A 22,164-nucleotide genomic window follows, 5' to 3' on the forward strand; every position below is an offset into this window, starting at 1 on the left:
CACTCAGCTGTTTAATTTGCATATGTTCTTAAACCCCAGGCTCAGGGATTCCACAGTGAAGGAAGTGGTCACACATCTGTGTCTATGGGTCAGGAGGAGCACATTACTGTGCAAGATAACCATTGCTTCTATTTGCCGAGTGCTTTAAAGTGTACACATGCATGCATGTTCATTATCTCATCGGGAATAAATACACTTCACTCCCTACGACAGTTAAGTAGATGGCAAATGTGACCTTTGAGTCTGGTGCAGACTGGCATTGAAAACAGTCTTCTAAAACCAAGATCTGGTGTCTGCAGCACTTGAAACAATTGTGTTTAAATTAAATCTCTGCCCTTCCATTTGCTTTAGCCTTGGCTTTCTGCCACTGTGAAATGTTTCTTGGGTCTCCAGATTGGCGGCTTTGTTCTCCACTGCTACAATGTCCTCTAGTAGACTTCATGTCTCCTTGATCTGCTGCCTGGTCACACCTGCGGGATGGGGCACGTGCACACTGAACACATAGAGGTGTGCTACAAGTACACACCACACACGTATACACACACATACACACACCACACCACACACACACACACACACACACACACACACACACACACAAAGCAGGAGAGAGATGACCAGAAAGCTCTCTGATATCTAGACATCAGTTGCATGTTTGTGGCTCTGTGGGGCGCAGTGTTGCAGAATATTTACTCTGGCTACTGTTTGGAACCCCACAGTGGTCGAATGAAATGGTGGATCCCAGCTTCAGAGAGTCAGACATGGAGCTGGGGAGATGGCTCAGTGGGGACAGCACTTCCTGTGTGAGCTCAGAGACTCCAGTTGGATCTACAGCATCCATGTGGAAGTTCAGGTGTGGTGCCATGCGTCTGTCCCTTCAGCATTGGGTGGACCAGGCAGGAAGATCCTGAGGACGCCGTGCTCATTCAACCAGTCTTAGAGAAACTGTGAGCTCTGGGCTCAGTGAGAGAGTGGCTCAGAAACAAAAGGTGGAGAATCTAAAAGAGAAAATTGTGGTGAGCAATAGCCGGAGATGTCGACCATCCACCTCTGTGCACATGTGCATGTGTGTGGACATGTGCACACTCATGTGCATGCAGGAACACAAAAGAGAGCCAGTGTTTCATTTCTGCAGGAAGCAGCTAATCGTCGCAGCAGCTGTGATGGTGAGGTAGCAGGTACACACTGTTGACAAGTCTCACGCTGGCAACCTTCCTCGTCCACTCGCATCACTGCTCAATGACCGGCTAGGACAGATGTCAACATCTAATTTGTTTAACCCCATATAACAAAATGCTTTTACTTGTGTTTTAATGTTTATAAAGTTGGTAACAATGCACTCTGTTTCTTTCATGTGACCTGCACATTTGTAACCTGGCAGGTACCCGAAACTCACGGCTTATATGAGCTTGCATTAGCTGTTTTCTAAGGTACCCTCAACCCTGTGCAGCTGCTATACTGGACAGAAACGGGCTAACTCATGGCCCTAGCCACCATCCACCACATTGGTGATACCCCATACCTTGATGAACTGTGTCCTTCAATCCTTTGATATGCAGGACATATGTGTATACACACACACACACATGCACACACACACAGAGGCAGGCAGATGAGTGTCCTTCGATACACAGAACATATGTACACACTTTGACACACAAACACAGAGACACACACACACAGAGGCATGCAGATGAGTGTCCTTTGATACCCAGGACATATGTACACACACACACACACACACACACACACACACAGAGAGAGAGAGAGGCAGATGAGTGTCCTTCGATACACAAGACATATGTACACACTTTGACACACAAACACACAGACACACACACACAGAGGCATGCAGATGAGTGCCCTTTGACACACAGGACATATGTACACACACAGGCAGGCAGATGAGTGTCCTTTGATACACGGGACATATGTATACACAGAGAGACAAACACACAGACATACATACACACAAAGGCATGCAGATGGGTGATCTTCAATATATACAGCACATAACACATACACACACAGAGAAGCAGATGAGAGACAGAGACAGTGGTACAGTGTGGCCCTGAGGCTCACTATGCAACTCCCAAGGTTTCATCATCCTTTTTCCCAGTGCTGTACTCTGACTGAGTCTCCTTGCATAGAAGAGGCACCAGCAGCCATGGAGGCCAACTTGGAATCCCACTGAAGCCTTATCTGAGCCACAGTGACCAGCCCTTGCTATGAGCCACCCCATTCTGTCTCATCAAGATGGGACGTGCAGATGGAGAACTGCAGGTGACATCATGCCGTGTCTTCAGCTGCTCCAGGGTGGGCAGTTAGGTCTTCCACAACTTCTGGTGAGCAGAATCCAGCAGGGCAAAGGGCAGGAGGATGTGAGTGTGGTAGTGCCCTGATGTGACTTGTTTATTTTTAGCACAATCACTCGGACTTTGGAATGGGACAGCCCCAAGGGGTTAAGAGTAGAAGCAGGGTCTAGGAGAACAGTGACCACATACATCATTCATGGGGAGTCTCTCTGCTGGGGACTGTGTCTAGGGGGCAGGTGGGAGTGGATGGCAGAGAGGTATTCTCTCCCTTGCCCCAGCCGTGTGTGTGTGTGCATGTGTGCATGTGTGTCTGTGTGTGCATGATGTGTGTATGTGTGTGCATGAGGTGTGTGTGTACATGAGGTATATGTATGAGTGTGTCTATGCATGTGTGTGTGAGTGTATATGTGTGCATGAGATGTGTATGTGAGTGTGTATGTGCATGAGGTGTGTGAGTGCAAGTGGGTGTGTACATGATGTGTGTGTAGAGTGTATCCATGCATGTGTGTACATGAGGTGTATGTGTGAGTGTGTCCATGCATGTGTGTGTGTGCATGAGGTATGTGTATCTGAGTGTGTGTGTGTGCATGAGGTGTGTGTGATTGTGTATGTGTGCACGAGGTGTGTATGTGTGTGTGCATGAGGTATGTGTGTGTGCATGAGATATGCGTATCTGAGTTGTGTATGTATGAGGTGAGTGTGTGAGTGTATATGTGTACATGAAATGTGTATGTGAGTGTGCGTGTGTATATGTGTGCATGAGATGTGTATGTGAGTATGTGTGCATGTGTGTGTGCATGAGATGTGTATGTGAGTGTGTGTGCATGAGATGTGTATATGAGTGTGTGTGCATGAGATGTGAGTGAGTGTAAATGTGTGCACTTGTGTGTGTGCTTGTGCATGAGTGAAGGCCATCTGAGGATGCCTTTTGACACTATCTACCTTGCTATTCTGACACAGGTTCTGTCATTGGCCTGGAGCTCACCATTTAGGCTCAGCCATCGAGACTTGGCTCCCTCTGTCTCTGCATCCAGGGCACTGTGATAATAGGTGCATGTTGCACACTTGGCTTCATTTTAGGGGGGTCAGGGTTATGGGTATTGAACTCAGGTCTTGTGTTTTCAAGGCAAGTGTTTTACAGACTGCGCCATCTCTTCAACCTTCACTTGGAGAGTCTAGAATCCCCCGGCAAAGGTGGTAGAGACAGGTGCTAGTGATGGAAACAGCAGGCATTTCTGCTTGCCATGGTGGCCACTTCACAGTGATTCTGAGAGTTTGTGCAGGTTGAGAGTTAAAGTCCCTGTTCTCCCTTGAGGCCATTTCCCAGGCTCAATGAGCACACAGCAGCCATGCCAACCTTATGCCCCAGCTTGAAAGTGCACAGTGATGGGCATAAATTATTAACACACACCTTAAGGTTCCTGACAGCCTCTGCATTCAGCTGCTTGCTCTCATTCCCCTCCTCCCCAGCCCTGGAGGCTGCCAGAGTGCCACAATTGTCTCATCTTTACAAATTGATGCTTAATGAAGTTGGAAGCATAGACATTGTTAAATGGCCGAGGGTTGCCTGGCAGAGCCGAGCTTCCTGGCAATAAAAAAAAATAACGGTTGTGTACTTGTTGATCTGGCTGGAGCAGAGCCCTGAGCTTCTGCCTGACCCACAGCCCATGGGAAATGCACTACAGAATGCATCCACTGTACAGCTATTTTGGCCACAGTAATGCCGTATAACAAACGTTCATGACAGTCTAAGAGCATGCAGGACTCTGTGTGGAGTGCTTATGTGCCTGGAACTGGTAGTGAGGTGCTTGGCTTGGTTCTGTAGTCTCAGTGAGGTTCTCCTGCCTGCCTCTGTGAAGGCTGTGTACTGAGCTGTGCATTTTGCTTAAGAAGGAATTCTGTCATTATCAATGATGCCCATGGTTACTCTGTGGGGCCCAGCTTCTAGGACCTCCAGGCTCTCCATCAGCTTCTAGTCAAAGATGATAGACTTGGAGCCAAGCCCTTGGCTAGTGACTGAAGTCAGCAGAGGCCAGGGCCCAGCCATATCAGCTCTTTACTGAAGTCCAAAGAGGACATTTATGCCTCAGTATCAGGTTGGCATAGTTGAGCCGGGATGTTATGTGAGGCTTGAAGCCCACCCTTCCTACCACAGGTGGCATATCTTCCTTGAGGTCTGAAGTCTTCCCCTGCCAGGGTCCCTCCTCCCAGATGGATTTTCCACATACTTCTTGTGCTCATTTCTATCTTGTGCATGTCTCTCATTTCTAAATGACCCAGCTGACAAGCTGGCTGATGGTCGTCGGTTTCGTTTAGATGGCCAGAGCTAGCTGGCTGTGCTCTGTGGAGCATCCAGGAGGCCTGGGTGAGGTCCCAAGGTTGAGACAGATACAGAAAGACATGGTCTGCTTGAGGCCCATGCTTGGAATGCATGCCTTCTTCCCTTAATGTCTACTGACTAGAGAAAATGCTCCCTTGGAGGAAGCACTCTGCCCTTCTGGTGGCACTGCCAAGCTCACACAACAGTGCCAGGATCAGATGAAGGAGGAGAGCTTGTGAGCATTGCCATGGCTGGCCCTGGTCACTGACATGGAAGAAATGTCCCCGGAGGCAGCCTTCGAGCCTTGGCCCATGTGACTTCCTTCCCCATAGGTCTTCTCTCCTCAGACTTGAACACTGCATCTTACCCAGCCTTCAACAGCCACCTAGCTCCCCTCCCTGTCATGTCTTTTCTGTCCACACCCACCATCTCCCCTTAACCCCTTCTTGCTCCACACACTCTCTGTACCACAGTGGGAGACTCTTCTATCTGCTGGTTAAATCCAGATCCAACACACAGTCGTCAGCTCCAGATCAGTGTCAGACAAGAGGAAGGAAGAGAAAGCAAAAGGAAGGTCCCCTCCTTGGCAATGGAAAGATTCCCATCACTGGATGACTGGATGGCCCTTGAGACTACGCACTGGTGTGTCTCTGTGACTCATGAATGATCGTAAGCCTGGTCATATGCTAGGAATGTTCTAGAGAGAAAACAGGAAATGATGACCTTTTAGGTATGATGGCCTAAGATTTCTTAGGAAGGGTCTGTATAGTATGGATAGTAATGGAAAAATAATAAATAGAATGGAATTCACCCAAATAAAAATGTCTGCTTCATCTTATGATACCTGCTAAAGGACTCAAGGGATGACCCAGTTGCTGTGGGGGTTTGAATTAGAATGGTCCCCACAGGGTCATAGATGTGAATGTTTAGTCCCCAGTTGATGGAACTACTTAGAAAGGATTAGGAGGTGTGGCCTTGTGAGAGGAGGTGTGGCCTTGTTAGTGGAGGTGTGACCTTGTTAGAGGGGTGTGGCCTTGTTAGAGGAGGTGTGGCCTTGTTAGAGGAGGTTTGGCTGTGTTAGAGGGGTATGGCCTTGTCAGAGGGGGTGTGGGCTTGTTAGAGGAGGTGTGGCCTTGTTAGGGGGTATGGCCTTGTTAGAGGGGTGTGGTCTTGTTAGAGGCGGTATCACTGGGTGTTGACTTGGAGACTTCACAAGACTTGCATTGCTCCAGGTATGTCTCTCTGCCTCATCCTCCTGCATCAAGATGTGAGCTCTCAGCTACTTCCTCAGCTCCCTGCCTGCCTGCTGCCGTGCTCCCTGCCATCATGGTTGTGGACTCATCCTCTGAACTGTAAACCCACAATAAACTATTCTATAAGTTGCTTTGGTCAAGGTGTATTATTACTGCAACAGAGACGTAATTAAGACAACTGGTAATGTGTTTGTCTTAAATACACCTATTCTTTAAATTATTACTTTTTTGAGATAGGGATTCATTTACCCTGGGCTGCTCTGGAATTTGCAATGTAGCTGTGGCTGACTCCAAACTCCTGATCCTCCTACCCTTCCCTCCTGTTTACACTACACCCAGTTTTATATAGTGTTGGGAACTGAACCCGGGCCTTTGTGCATGCTAGACAAACACTCTACAGATGGAGCCACATTCCCAAGCCCCTAATTGCATTTTTAAGAAAATAAATAAACATGCCACAGACTTGGGGCTGGGGGTGGGCCACGTGCAAAGCCGATCACTGACTAAGGACATGCCTACAGAAGATATCGAAAATGTTATAACTGGGTGATAAAGAGACAAGAGAGCCAATAAAGACCTGAGCAGATATTATGTGCAAGAACATGTGCAAAGCACTTGAAAAGGGCACTCAACTTCCGTAGACATTAGAGAAATGCCCAGTAAAAGCACAATGAGGCTTTACTGCACAGTCACCAGAACAAAATGTAGCTGACAGCCCCAGACACTGTGGATCACACGGAGGAAGACTTCAGTCTCCCCCATTCCTCCAAGGGATAGGACGGGTATTCCTGATGGAATTTATCACAGTGAAGTGCACAGTATTACAGGATTCTCATGTTCAGTCAGTAGGTGTTTATCCAGGAGACATAGAACAAAAGCCCATAGAAATAAATCCAATGAGGGTATTAAGGAGTGTCTACACCTCAAACTGGGGACAGTTGGCTGCAGAGAAGTCATAGAAAGACTGCCTGTTCTTTAGACAATGAAATATTATTCAGCACCGTGGAGGATGCTTTAAAAGAGAGCAAACAGGAAATGAGCTACTGAAGTGATTAAATAATTTCATGTATGGAAGTCTGTGTGTGAGTATGCACATACATGTCCATGGGAGTGTTGTACCCTTGAAGGGCAGAGGACAAGGTCGGGTCCTGGAGATGACGTTATAGGTGTGAGCCACCTGACTTCATAGGTGATGGGGACCAAACTCTAGGATACGGCAGCACCTGTTCTAACCACTGAGCAGTCTTTCCCATCCTTGAAGTGATTAAGAAATGATCAGCCTTGACAGGCATTTGTCAAAAAACAAAACAAAACAACAAAACAAAACAAAACAGATTTAACAACAAACATTCCATTTGAGGGCATATACAAAGTAGACCTTAACCCTACCAAGAAATAAAGCAACATTGTTACCAATATTGTAGCTATTTTTCAATGTGACACCCACCGTTACCTATTCTTGTAGTTTAGCTGTTAGAGGCTACAAAGGCAGGGTTCTCTGTTGCTTAGCACAGAGCCTGGTACTTGGCAAACATCCCGGAGGCATTTGTTAAGAACATCCATAAACCGTCAAACTGGTGAACGGAGGGCAGGGAACAGTACGAAGAAATCCCCAGCTGTAGAGACCCGCCCTGTATTTACAGCCCTCGGGCGTATTTGTTCTAGTTTTCTGGACAAATGGGGGCTATGAACACTCCATTCTGCGTGTTTACAGTGCGGCCTGGAGGCTGCTTGTGTGATAATCAGCATCCCTAAGAAATCCTTTACCTTTGAAAAAGAGGACATAAATATTCTCTAACCCTGAGGGCCCAGAACTGCTTCACCAGGTCCTTGCTCCACCAGGTTCCTGGAGGCTGAAGAACAGCCCTTCACTTGTAGAGAAGTGTGTGAGGGATCTGGAAGGAGGCAGTAGGCAGGCCTAGGGGTTATTCATGTCTGGCCTTCCATTGTCGCCTCTCTTCCTCACAGGCAGGGTGGGCCATCTCCAATTCCCAGCTGATGCCACTGAGGCTGGGAATTGGAAGTGATGTTCACACACCATAAGCGTGTGAACCCAGGCACGGTCCTGCCTCTGGTGAATGTTGGCTGGGTGTCCAGGAACCTAGGGCATCAAGAAGGTTCCTCTAGTTCGGCTCCCACTCCTCAAAAACTCTTCTGAGCCAGTCACCAGCAAATCTGAGTCACAGCTGTCCCCTGAAGCCCAAGACAGTTTTGGTGTCTGTGGGGCTGCTCCTGTCTCGGGACTTGAAGGCCTGTCTTCTGGGAGCCCCTTCTATCCTGGGAGGGGGACATTTGTTATTTCAAATAAATTCCTCCCGTCTCACTTGGAAGCGAGCAAAGGGTTGTATGAAATCCTACATTAACTGTACTGTACATATATTTCAAGTTTTTGTGAGCTGTTTGAGCTCATGGAGAAGCAGGGTCTACAAGCTGCACTGCAACCCCCATCCCAACTGCTGGATAGATAAATATTAACTAACTCTTAAACTCAGCCTGGACGCAGAGCGTCTTCAGTGTAATCTTTTCCCTCCCTGTTCTTTTCCCTCCCTCTCTCCTCCTTACCTCCCTCCCTCCCTTTCCTCTTTCCTCCCTCCCCCACCCTCTCCTCCCTCCCTCCATTTCCCCCCTTCCTTCCCTCCCCCCCTTATTTATTTTTTATTTTATTTTCTGAGATACAGTCTCATGTATCCCAGACTGGCCTTGAACTATGTAGCCCAGGATAACCCTGAGTTTCTGATCCTCCTCCCTTCATACCCTGAATGCTAGGGTGACAAGCCTCCTTCCAGACCAACCACTCTCTGAACCTCACTTTAGGGATCTCCCTTGATACCTTCTAGTCCTTACTGTCTAAGGCTTTTCTGAGATCTGGACACACTACTCAAAATGACTTCTTTGTGGTAGTAAGAAGAAAAGTTGGCGTAGACACTTACACACCTGGATCTGCTCTGTGGCCCTGACATCTTCACATCTGGGTTGTGCTGTATGATCGTGCAGTGTGTGTGTGTGTGTGTGTGTTTGTGTGTCTGTGCACATGTATGTGCATGAACATGCGTCTAGGACAGAAGCAGATGTCTGGTGCTTTCTTCTACCTGTCTCCACCTTGTTATTTGTGTGGAGGTCTCCTGTGGAACTTAGCAACTCAGATTCAGCTCGGCCAGCTGTGCAGGGAACTGTCCAGAACTGACTTCTCCGTACTGGAGGTAGATAAAGCTGTATCCTGCCTTTTCACATTAGTTCTCCGGAATCTGGGTGCATGCTTGTGCAAGGAGCACTCTGCTGACCTTGTTTTACTGTTCTTGTTGTTTTGAGACAGACTTTATCTACAGAACACAGACTGTCCTCCAGCATGCCAGCCTCCTACCTGGTCTCAGGCTTGAGCCACCATGCCAGGCTTAGCAAATTGACTCTTAATGATCCTCTTTAGAATTTCTGTTCCTTGATGATGGAGGAAAGCCTCACTGCTGTTAGGGTTGACCTTTCTGGAGGCGTCTGTGTACATGACTGAGGACCGACAACAGCTTCCTTCTAATATAAAAATGTTTCTGAAAACAAATGTTTTCTCAGCTTTATTCTCCCCACAGCATCTCTGTCTGCTGCTGGAATTGTTTCCCTGCAGAGGACAACTACAAAATCCTCCACAGAAAAGCACAGCCTTTTTGCATCTTAGTTAGGGTTTCTATTGCTGTGAAGAGACACGACGACGAAGGCAACTCTTACAAAGACAACATTTAATTGGGGCTGGCTTACAGTTCAGAGGTTCAGTCCATTATCATCATGGCAGGACCCTGGCAGCATCCAGACAGGCATGGTAAAGGAGGAACTGAGAGTTCTAATTCTTATTCCAAAAGCAAACAGAAGACTGGCCCACTCCCCAGTTTCACACTTCTTCCAACAAAGCCACACCCACTCCAACAAGGCCACAGTTCCTAATAAGTGCTACTCCCTAGGCCAAGCATAGTCAAACCACCATACTCTACCTGTCCCACTGTTGCCTCAGCATGGGGAGCCGTGCCCAGCACTGTGTAGACACCCCCCATATCTTGGTTGAATGAGAGCTATGGGTGCAGAGATTCTCAGAGGCTTCTGTTCTCCAGGCTAGGAAGTGCCACAAAAGTCCAATGTCAGGAGGGTCAGGTGACTTTACTTCCAATGTCAAAAGGGCCTTGCTTTGAGAATGTGACTGGGAGGGAGATGGGACATGTTTATCTGATGGTCACACATTATTAATAGTTACTAATGTGTTAAACGGCCACTTGAAGCATCATAGTATATGTCATGAGCCAAACTGTGACCCTGTAAAACTGGGGAGAACGCTCAGTACCATCAAGCAGGGTCATGTTTATAGCAGGGAACTTTCCAGAAGGGATTACCTTCAACCCAGTTGTTAGGGCGGGCTCTGGTCATTCTGGGTGTTGGGAAAGGAACTTTGTATACTCAGAGAGATTCCAGGTGGACAGGGTGAAGGCATGTGGGGACAGACAGACTGAAGGTGTGGAAGGACACAGAGGACAGTTCTGTTATCTGAAGGTCATAGAGAGAGGCCCCGAAAAACCAAACCCAGGACAAGTGGCTTCAGATCCATGCCTTATAAATTGAAGTAAAACCCTTGTTCCTGAGGGCATGCAGCCAGTACAATTCTGCTGTGGGGTGTCTAGGAAACGATACAATTTGTGTACTCACTTCTGTTCTCTGGACTTGATTACTCAGTGCTCACGCTGCAGAGAGGAGGAAGCTGAGGCTCAGGGAGAGGGGTGAGTTGGCCGAGGCTCTGTGACTCTGTGAGCTCTTTGGTGGGGCATGTAGCTCCTGAACAGATGCCATGGTCAAGTTCAGTATGCTATTGGATCACTCCTTCCCCACCAGGATCTCTGAACCCAGATGTTCTGGATGCTCCCCCGACAAACTGATGGACTTTCTCTCTGCTCTGGGAAAAGGGAAGCTGGAGGAGGAGGCTCCAGGCTCCTCAATGGATCTCTTAATGGGATAATGGGAACACAAGAAGTCTGCAGCACCCTACGTGCGCTGCATTTGGTGCTCCACAACCCAGCCCAAGCCCCTCACCATCTTTCCTGCTGTCTCCACTGAGCATGCTCAGACCCCACCCACACCACTGAGCATGCTCAGAGCTGACTCTCCACCCTCACCACCTGCCCCCCATCACTGAGCATGCTCAGAGCTGAGTCTCTGCCCTCAACACTGAGCGTGCTCAGAGCTGATGTGCGACCCTTTCCTCCTACCCACTGTTTTGACTAGTTTGTGTCCACTCTAGCAACACAAAAGAGAAAGGTCAAAGTTCCAATGGCAAGCATCCCAGAACATGACCTTATGTAGAGATAGGGAATCAAGTTTAAAAGAAGTTCCTTAGGGTGGGGTGGTTTCAGATGTACAGACAGGGAAGCTGGTGAGCAGCACTGGGGAGAAGAGAGTTTCCCACTCTCCTCAGATGGCTGGCTTCTTGGCCATTGGCTGCCAGTCTTCAGAACTGAGAGGATACATACACTTCTGCCCTAAAGACTGCTATATTGTCTCCACAGCCAGGCGCACCCACGAGTCACAGAGCGATTCAGGCAATGGGTCCCCCACAACACAGGCACAGTTGTGGGGGAACGAAGACAGTGGAGGGAATTCAGAGGCCCTTGGGTCCCATATTTGTAAGAAGGAGTCTCCGTTGTTATCTTTCAGAGCTTCTTATAACACTGCAAGGGATAACTATGTAAATGCTGGCGTAGTAGCAGCCACATGGTGTGTGATCAATGACCATTACCTGGCTGTTATTAACTGGTAATTACTATTCTGAATCCTTTGAGAGTGCTTAAAGAAAAGGGTATCTTGGCTGTGAGGCTGGAAGTTGTGCCTCACGCAGTTTAAAGTTCCAGTGTTCTGAAGTGTGAATGCTGAGTGGGGGAGCTTAGTGTGAGAGGGGCTTGGAGTAGGAGGGGCTGTGAGTGGGAAAGGCTGAGCATGGGAAGGGTTGGGCATGGTGGGGGCTTCGTGTGGGAATGACTGAGTATGGGAAGAGCTTGATGTGGGAGAGGCCATTCCATTCATGGGAGGGACTTGGTGTAGGAGGGGCTGTGCATGGGTGGGGCTTGGTGTGGGAGGGGCTGGGTGGGAAGGGCTTCGTGTGGGCAGGGCTGGCTGTGAGATTTTGTGAGTGGGGATGTGTGTGGGTGTGGTTGTGAGTGGGAGGGGCTGAGTGTGGGAGGAGCTTGGTGTAGGAGGGGCTGAGCGTGGGCAGAGCTTGGTGTGGGAGGGACTTGGAATTCATGTGGGTTCATGGGAGGGGCTTGGAATGGGAGGGGTTGGGCATGGGTGGAGCTTGGTGTGGGAGGGACTGAGTGTAGGAGGGGCTGGCTGTGGGGGGGCTGGCTGCGAGATTGTGTGAGTGGGGCTGAGTATGGGTGTGGTTGTGAGTAGGAGGGGCTGAGTGTGGGTGTGGCTGTGAGTATGGGTGGGGTTGAGTTTGGGTGGGGCTGGGGGAGTGCCTAGTTACAAATTCTGTAACACACTGGATACACATCTATTCCTGTCTTGTGTGTTCAGGGTGCGGGGCTCACTCACTCGTGGAGGCTCTTGATGGTGTGCATGTTTTTTTGTACTCACAAAACAGAAATAGAAAGGACAGGACAGGACAGAGGTAAATGTGGGGATCCAGGGAGACGAAGGACAATGACCTGGGCCTGAGCACTTGTAGCACAAGCATGCAGGCCTGAGTGTGGATTCCCCCGCACCCAGGGAAAAGCTGGGCTTAGTGGTTCTAGTGGTTTGAATGAGTGTCCTGTATTTGAGCACTCGGTCAGTTGACAGTTGGTGGCATTGTTTGGGAAGGCTTGAGAAGTATGGCCCTGAAGGAGGTGTGTCACTGGAGGTGGGTTCTGAGAGTTTTAAGACTCCTGCTACTTCCTGTTCCTCGGCTCTGTTTTGTGCTCATAGTTCATGACAGGAGAGCCCCAGTGTCCGTTTTTGCTGCCATGTTTGCCACTTGCGACTGTGATGGTGATGAATGCTATCCCTCCATAACCGTAAGCCCTTCCTTCTCACCTTGGTTGTGGTGTTTTATCGCAGTGATAGAGAAGTAACTCATATAGAGCTGTAATCCCAGCGCTAGGGAGGGGCATTGACCTAGACTCCCGGGAACAGCTGGGCAAGCTGGGTAAGCGAGTGCACTCAAGGTAAAAGGTGGAAGATGTCTAGTGCCTGGCCGACATATGCACACATATGAACCCATACATGTGCGCACACACATGTATGAACCTATACACATGAATACACACATATACACCTGTACATGTGCATACAAACATATAAATTCACACAACCCACAGGGCAGAGAGTGGGGGGATCTGGGAAGGCTTGCTAGCAGTGGTCACACTTCTTCAAAGATGAAATGGCTAGATGGAGAGGAAGGTCAGAGCCCGTAGACATGGCTGGAGGGAAAAGGCAGCATTCAGCCCATTCTAGTAAGTACTTGTGTCGATCTCATTCTTTGGGACCCTCACTGCCCCACCTGTACCCTACAGAGTCCAAGATGGCCACACCTGAACAGAGAAACCACACAGACTCCAGGGAAGGCAACTTTATTGAATACAGACCAAGCATATGCATAGCCTGGTGATCTGCTAGGACATGTCTCTCTGGGCCTGTCCTATGTCTTGAGGGTGGCCATGTGGTCTGGCTCTGGATGGCAGGCCCCAGGAGCCTGGTCTCTCTCTCTCTCTCTTTCTCTCCAGTGCTTTGGAGTAGGGAGTCTCTGACAGCAGCTGTGTCTAGGGAGGCTGGAAGCAAACACAGGTGAGTGTCAGAGAGAGCTGAGAAGACATCGGGGGGAAGATCTCATGGGGAAGAGGAGAGGGCAAGTCTGGAGTTCTCCAAGCCTGGAGGAAGGGGGGCTTAACAGAGAGAATGTAGGGCATTGAGGAGACACCACTGGAGGAAGGCAGGACAGATTCCTAAAGGACCAGCTGGACTGTCCCCAAAGGCCCGAGTTTAAAGGCTTTGCATAATGCTATTGGGAGATGCTGAAAAGCTGTTTCTAGCCACTGGGGGACCCCTCTCCCCCATAATGTTTCTATGAACACTAGTCTCCTTTCTCTCCTTTTCTATCCACCCTGGGGGAGTAGCTTTGCACTGTGGTACTCTCCACAGTCCTGAAGCCACAGAGAAGTTTCCAGAACCTTGAGCCACTGTGAACTTTTCCTCTTTATAAGTGGATCACAGGAGGCAGGCCGCACAGGACATAAAGTTAGAGTAACCTGCCTTCCACTAAGCAAAGGCCAGGCTATTTTTGGCTCTTGTATTTGTATATTTGTGTGTATGTGTGTGTGTGTGTGTGTGTATGTGTATGTATGTGTGTATATGTATGTCTGTATGAACATGTGTTTATATAAATGTATATATGTGTGTATGTGTGTTTATATGTATACATATATGCATGTGTATATATATGTATGTATATATGTATATATCTGTGTTTGTGTTTGTATGAAGTTTATGTATGTATGAATGTGTGTGCATGTATATGTATGTATGTGTATATATATGTATGTATGAATGTGTATGTATAGGTACATGTGTATATGTATAATATATGTGTAAATGTGTCTTTATGAATGTGTATGTGTATATATGTACATGTGCATATGTGTGTATGTGTATATATGTGTGTATGTATACATGTATTTGTGTGTATGTGTGTATATTTGAGACAGAGTCTCATTACATACCCCTGGCTGCCCTTGAACTTGTGACTCTCTTGCCCAAGCCTCCCCAGCACAGGCATCATAAGTGTATACCACCAACCCCGCTGATTTTTTGAATTCTCATTAAACCTTCAGGTACTGGCTACTGTCCACTAACTACCCTACTGAGGATAAGACCCCATGGCTTGCCTATAAGCTCATGGCTTGCAATGGGGGAGGGGTGAGTTGAAGCTGGGGCTTGCCTGGGGAGCAGATCTGTGCAGTGTGGTTTAGAACCCCAGACTGGAAATCTGGGAGATGTGTAGCCAGTGTTCAACAGTACAGTGAACATTCTCTCGGAGGGAAGAGGACACTTGAATTAAAAAAAAAATGGCAGAGACAAGATGTTCCAGGCCAGCATGTACCAGGCACCACCCCCTTGTGGACATATGCTCTTTTCTTGGCCTTTGAAACGGCTTCCCATGTCCCTGAGAGCATAATAATGTAAATGAATATCAGATCTTTACTCGGTAATTGAGAGCAGAGAGAAGGCCATGCTAAGTCAAATTAATTTGCTCGGATATAGCCCAAGCAGGTCTCTGCGGAAGGGGCAGTGACTTTACAGTGGCCCGAGGGTATCTCTCAAAGGAGCAGGAACGTGAGCACAGGCTGCCAGGAGGCCTGGCAGCTGTGGCGGTTCATACACCGGGTAACTGCTGTGCAACTGCTTGGCATCTCCGCCTCGGGTGTCAAGATCCCGTAGTGAGATGCTTGTGTCGGCTGAGGGCTACAGGGCATCTCTGGCTTCCTTGCTTAGGACACCTGGGTGGTAGGCAGAAGGCAGGCCTTGGAGAGACAAGGGAGTATTCTGGGGTTCAGGGTCTCAGATCTGCCCAGGTGATTTTGAGCTCTCCTCAGTTGGTCAGCCTGTGAATTGGGGATAGGTAGGTAGCCTCTTGGATTATTGTTACTGGCAACCAATAGCCGAAACGTGAGTTTGAAGGAGGTCATTCTGCATGTGACAGACCCATGCCCTGTGCTTGTTTAAGGGAAGGCGGCGGTGGAGAAAATCCCATTGGCTTCCTCACTGCTGCTCTGGGACTCTGTACGGATTTTGGATCCCCCTCTTCTGAACCCTAGTTTCCCTCTATAGAGAAAGCAAGCATCGGATCTCACTGTTGGACATGCATCCTCCAATCTGGCCTTGGGTGGCTCAGTAAGAATATTCTGTAGACAGAATGTCCCAGCAGTCCCTTTGACCCCACATGGAAAGGGGTTAGGTAAACAGGACTCAATGGAGACATTAATGGGCTGGCACTGTCTTTGTGTACATGTGCACATGTGTGTACCCACTGGGGTCAGAGGACAACCTCAGGTGTTGTTCCTCAGGAAATATCCACCTTGCTTTAGGGGACAGCACTAAACCTAGAACTTACTGATTAGGCCAGTATGGGTGGCCAATGAGCCCCAGTCACCTGCTGTCTACACTTCTCTGGTGCTAGGGTTACAAGCATACACTACTACAGGCAGTGTTTTTACAATGGGTTGTGGGGATCAAATGGCTTACGGGGCTCTATTGACTGGGCCATCTCTCCAAACCTGTCATTCTCTCTTTTTACATGTGTATTCATGCACACACTTGGGGAGGCCCTAGGCTGACTTCAAGTGCCTTCTTTACTCTCTTCCCATCTTAATATGTATAGTCAGGGTCTTGCTGAACCCAGGGCTTGTCTGTGTGACAATGACATGCCTGGATGCCAAGCAGGGCTCCCCTGTCTCCATCTCCTGAGTTATGAGGTTGATGGTTGGCCACTATGCCCATTTGACTTTCACACGGGTGCTGGGGATCCAAACTCAAGCCATCATTCTTGCTGGGAAAGCATTCTGCCCACTGAGCTGTCTCACCCCAGCTCCTCCGCCACTGTAGCAGCATCCTTCAGGATCCTCTGCTCTCTGACACATCCTCCTGCATCTTACAGAGACACCTGTGACTTCCGCTAGAGCCTTTGACACTTCGAAGCAAAGCCACCCCAGGGTTAAAGCTGAGCAAGCCCCATTTCCCTGGAGGCTGTCCTAGCTGCTGTCTACCCTTCCCGGCAGTTTGTTCTTACCTGCAGTGGTCCCTACTGCTGGAGGTACTTCCTCATTATGCTTTCCACGTCATCGTCTCTCCTTGCAGAGCCAGGATCTCTGTGCTCGGGGGACATCCGCTCCCCGCCATCACCTTGGAGTCTCGGGACTCTTGGACCACTTCCGGTGCCGCCCGTACTTTTGAAGGACACGATGGAGCTGGAGGAGGAAGAAGAGTCAGAGAGGTGAGCGGGGTCCTCCTTGACCTCTGGGCTCTTCTTCAAAATGGTTTTGATCCCCGAGAGAAAGGAGCGGTCGGCAGCCTCTCCCATCTCAAAGTGGACTCCCGGATGCTTCGAAGCTTCCTTCCCATCTTTGGCAGCCCCGGATGAAGGAGTATCACTCTTCCTGATGGCCGGGAGGAAGTCATCAAAGTCCACTTTGGTCTGGCGTCTGTAGTTGAGGCTCGGAAGCTTCCAGCTGAATGGGTCACTGTCCAGAGTTTCTTCCACCAGGTGAGAAAATTGTCGATTCTGGAAGACCAGAGGTTCCTTCCCAAGTTCTAAGGAGATGGCGTCATCCACGGAGGACTCCAGACACGGCCGCCTGGGACGAAGTGTAGGTGACAGGAGTCCCGTGGGGGAGCTCAACTTTCTCCTCGTGCAGGGTCCCGATTCTAAGAGGGACTCGCAGGAGCCAAAGTGTGTCTTCTGCTTGTCAGGCAGTAGGGTGATGTCCTCTGGACCCTCTGAGGAGATGCACTTGAGACTGGTGGACCGGGAGAGACCGGCTGTGGCCCCGGGGATCCCCTCTGCTCCCAGAGGAGATTTCACCCTGGTCTTCAGTGAGAGGTCTCCCTCGTCGCTACTGGCTCTGCCTCTCCTAAGTGAGGAAGCCCGGGTGGTCTGGAAGATGGGAAGCACGGGGCCATCTCCCAGATGCAGAGTGGAACCCTGGCCTCTCTGGGCTCTCTTCCTGCGGAGCTCTTCCACAAACTCTGAGAGGGCCGCTGACGGGCTGGGCAGCTTGTCTCTGGACGGGGGTGACACAGCTGTGCGCTGGGAAGGGGGAGACGAGGACAGGGGGCCTGAATGCTCCAGGGTGCTTTTTCTGTGGACAGCAAAGCCTTCCCCATTCCCCAAATGGTAGGGCTTTTGTGGGAAGACTGGGTGGAGAGAGTCAGAACTGGCCTTCGAGGCATCTCTGGCAGCATCCCAGGCTCCGCTCAAAGCCGAAGATGCTGTTCTCAGCCTCTCAGAATCTCCAGCTTCTTCACTTACCCTGTGTCAAGAAGAAAAAAAGACAATCACTAGAAACCTCGATTCACGGGATCTAGGGAGCTGCTAAGCCTGGGGGGTGAGTGCTATTTTGTCTCTCGGTAAAGGCGCTACTGAACCTCGAGCGAGTCACGTGACTCGATGTGGAGCCTCCAGCTGCGTAAATGATTTTGAGTTGCTTTCGGAGGTGTAATTTCTATCTATAATTAAACACAGCTAAGTACATCTGAGTGGATCAACCCAGGAGCTACTACTGTGAGAGACATGGGCTTACCGGGGCATTCTCTCTGACTGGGTAGAACATCACCCTAGAGGTACGCTGAGTGAGTAATTCCTTTTTCCAATCGTGGAGGGGGGAAACACGCAGGTGTGGCTTATTTATTTAAGGGCAAACTCAGAGGACAGCTGCAACAAGTGCGGTGCTGGAGCATTAGGCGCCCCCGTTGTATCTCGGTGCAGTCTTTTATGAGACCTCTGATGGCTTCGTGAAGTGGAGGATGGGGGAGGGGGCAGTTCATATCATTTCCCCTAAAGGAAAAGATTCACATGAAATCAACTCTTCCAGGGGACATGGGTGCAGCGGTGGTGGTGGTGGGGCAACAGGCAGCTTCTGTTCTGGGACACAGGGTTCCATTTTTATTCAGCAGTTTGTGACAGCTGTGCACCACATCCCCAAAGCAGTCTTGAATCGTGTGTGAGAATTACAGACCATATATAAAGGGTGTTTTTTGTTTGTTTGTTTAAAGGAGGAAGGTAGCAGGCCAGCAGTGCTTCTCGTAATAAATAAAAAATGTCCATGCCGTCCTTCTCAGGGAAACAAGCCCCTGTCTACCCACCAGTGAAGTCTCATAATTTATTTAAAAACAGAAGAGAATGTCAGATGTCAGATCTGGGCAAGGAGGACACAGCTGTTAGAGTAAGCCAGCAGGGAGGTGGGACCAAGCAAGGTGTGCCCCAGCTCTAGCTGCCTCTTGGCTCTGTGACAAGGGGGACAAGTGTGGAAGGTCTGCCACACGCCAAGATGGCTGGGAAGCCAGCACAAAGCTTGGAGGAAGGCATCTTGCCTCTGGCTGGGAATCGCCACTTCTATTCTGATCACAGGGATATGGCTCTGGAGTCTGGGGATAAAAACGCACTGAGGGATGGCTGACGGGACAGGAAAGCACAGTGGGGGGTCTGGGACAGGAAAGCACAGTGGGGGGGGGTCTTTTCCGGCCCCTCTATTCTTAGCTGGTGATTATACCCCACAGGTGCTAGACAATAGAATCTGCAGGGAGAGTCTCTTGCAGGGCTGGGGAGATGGTTCAGTGGCCACACAAATGTGAGGACCTAACCTGACATATGAAAGCTGGTGTGACAGTTGTGTGTGTCACCTCAGGGCTGAGGAGGGAGAGATGGGTGGCTTTTGCAGACCGCTAGCCAGCTATGCTAATTGGTAAGCTCCAGGCCAGTGAGAGACCCTGCCTCAAAGCGCAAGGTGGACAGTGGACAGAGACTCCATCTGAGGTTGACCTCTGGCCTACACACACACACACACACACACACACACACACACACACACGGTGGGGGTGGGGAAGGCCCCAGACAAACTAACGGTCCCATTCCTCCACACCAGGATAGAGAAGACAGACACCCATGAACCAGACACTGAATCTGCTCGCACTATGAACTTGGGCTTGCAGCCTACAGATGTTGAGTAATCAACTTTTGTGGTCTATAAGCCACTTGGACTATGGCATTTTGTTATCATGACTCAGAGGCCACGGCACTGGAGGTCAGAGCTACATCCATGGGCTTCTCTCCTAGAGGATCCTACCAGTGTGACCCCTGTGAGATGCTGCCAGATTGTGATTGGTTAAACAGTTTCATAAGGATGGAGCGTAGGGCTGGATGCGCTCACTGAACCCTGCTTCATGCTAGACCCTGTAGGACAAGTATAAGCAACAGCAGTGAGCCAGGACCTAGCCAGCCCCAGCCCTGTTCTCTCTTGCCTCCCACCCTGCAGGAAGCCCCACTGTCGGGGCTTTACAATGTTGGCTTCATAGGCAGTTGGTTAGGAAAACAAAGAAAAAGCTTTCAGTTCTGTGCTTGGCATCCACTCCATAATCAAGAACACAGAAATGAGTAACAGCCAATTGCTAACGACTTTAGTCGTTAGCATCCTATCCCCCAACCTCCCAGCCTGCAGACACACCCCCACCACTCACCCCAGTGAGATCATGAGTGAGAATGGCTGGCCACCAGATGGGCAGTGACCTTGCATCACTCAGCAAGAAGCAGGCAGCCCCGTGTGCTACAACAAAAGCTTCACGCTTCTCCACAGCAGCCGCCTTCATTCCTGCTTCTTGCCTGTCACTTCCTGTCCTGTCACAGCTGAACCTGCCTGAGCACCGAGGGTGAAACCTAATGGCTGCTTCCCAGTCACCTGAAGGCTTGCTTGTCAAGAGCAGTGCTTTAGAATGTCTCCCTCCAACACACACACACACACATACACACACACACACACACACATGCACCACCCATTCACGCACACACACATACCACACACCCATGCACACACACATACACATACTGATATACATCACACACACCCATTCATGAGCACACACACACATACCATACACACACACCACACACCTATGCACATACACACCTCACACACCTACATACACACACATTCCACACACACATGTATGTACACACCCATGCACACACATATACACCATACACACACACCACACAGCTATATACATACACACATATACACCTCACACACAACCACATATACACACATTTCACACACACATGTATGCACACACATACACACCATAAACACACACCACACACCTATGCACATACACACCTCACACACACATGTATGCACACACCCATGAATACACACACATGTGCACACACGCACATCACAAACACACCACAGCTTACTTCACATACCCATGTATGCACACATACCTCACACACACATGAATACACTCACGCATGTGTGCACATGCACATCATACACACCAACACATCCATGTAAGCACACACTCACACACCACACACACACAACTATGTACACACACACACCTCACATTCACATGCATACACTCATACACATGGGCACATACACATCTCACACACCAACACATGCACACCCTTACCCTCACACACCCCCAAACACCACACACCCATGTGAATACACACACCCACACATACACGCTCATACCACACATACTACACACTGCAAAGTGGCATCCACTCTGTTCATCACATTCTCCTTTTTAATAAACAGCTTTGAGCTGCCAGGGCCAGTGGGCTGCAGCTGAGATGACAAAAGTTATTTCCATGCTGTCTTGGCCCTGCAAGGAGGTGGGTGTGATGAATGTATCTCAGGCCTTAGTCTCATTCATCGCCTGCCACTCAGCATGCTTTCCGCCTGGGACTTGGGGGCGGGGGGGGGGGTGGGGGACGGGACTGCTGTCTCTCAGTCCTGGAGCTACTCAGTACTCAGCCTGGCACACAGTAGGTGCTCAGTAAATGGTGGACTTACTCAGGGTAGAGAAGGAGGAGGGTGGAAAAGGAAAAGGGAAAGAGGGGGACAGAGACACAGGAAGAAGGGAAGGTCTAGAAGCTGTAAGGACCAACAGTAGAGCAAGGAAGGGACAACTGGTAGACCTCCAGAGGGTAGGGCTGGAAGGAAGATGAAAAGCTCAGATGCTGGGGAAGGGAAGGGGCAGAAAGGTAAGGGCAGGGGGAGGGGTATGAGAATCATAGGACAATCCAGTACTGCCATTTATATTTCTGACAAAACAGGTGGGGGAGCACTGGGCAGCAGGATCAGCCAGGATCTCAGTTGTGGGTATGCAGTCCAGACTGCATTGTAAGGTGCAGGTGGCCCAGGGTGGGGGCCCTGAGTGCTGTGGGTGTGGCTGGCCTTGGCTTCATGAGCAGGGCTTGGCCCTGCCTTGTTGGGAAGGCCTGGTGCCTTTGAAGATCAGCAGGGTCACAAGCCATGTCAAGTGGATTCTTGTGGAGACTGCAGGGGACAGGGGTGTTGAGTGAGAAGTGGAGACAGATAATTCCTCATCCCTGGTCCCTCTCAGCCTTCCCTGTGGCTGTCTGCATCAGATGTCTGTGTATGAAGTTCTTTGTATGCCAATTCTGTGCAGCTACTGTGGGATTTATTGATCCAGAAATCCTCTGGACTTTGGGGAAAGAATCTTGACTCTGCCACTTGAGGCTGGCATATCC

The 22,164-nt window shown here is 49.5% G+C and overlaps 1 protein-coding gene across 2 annotated transcripts in view; it reads right to left on the reverse strand.

Annotated features, from left to right (window-relative positions):
* Positions 1 to 13,455: 13,455 nt before the first annotated feature.
* Positions 13,456 to 22,164, reverse strand: part of Myo18b (myosin XVIIIB) — a 208,656-nt gene continuing 199,947 nt past the window's right edge. For both annotated transcript variants that reach the window (XM_085837031.1, XM_085837032.1), the window contains exons 43-44: positions 16,678 to 17,917; positions 13,456 to 13,663 (exon numbers count right to left, since the gene is read on the reverse strand). In XM_085837031.1, coding sequence (XP_085693157.1) covers positions 16,690 to 17,917 — 1,228 coding nt within the window. In that variant the 3' untranslated portion in view covers positions 13,456 to 13,663; positions 16,678 to 16,689. The remainder of the gene's footprint in view (positions 13,664 to 16,677; positions 17,918 to 22,164) is intronic.

The sequence above is a fragment of the Mus caroli genome, unplaced genomic scaffold, assembly GCF_978045245.1.
Source record: "Mus caroli unplaced genomic scaffold, Mus_caroli_1 scaffold_4, whole genome shotgun sequence".
NCBI lineage: Eukaryota > Metazoa > Chordata > Mammalia > Rodentia > Muridae > Mus > Mus caroli.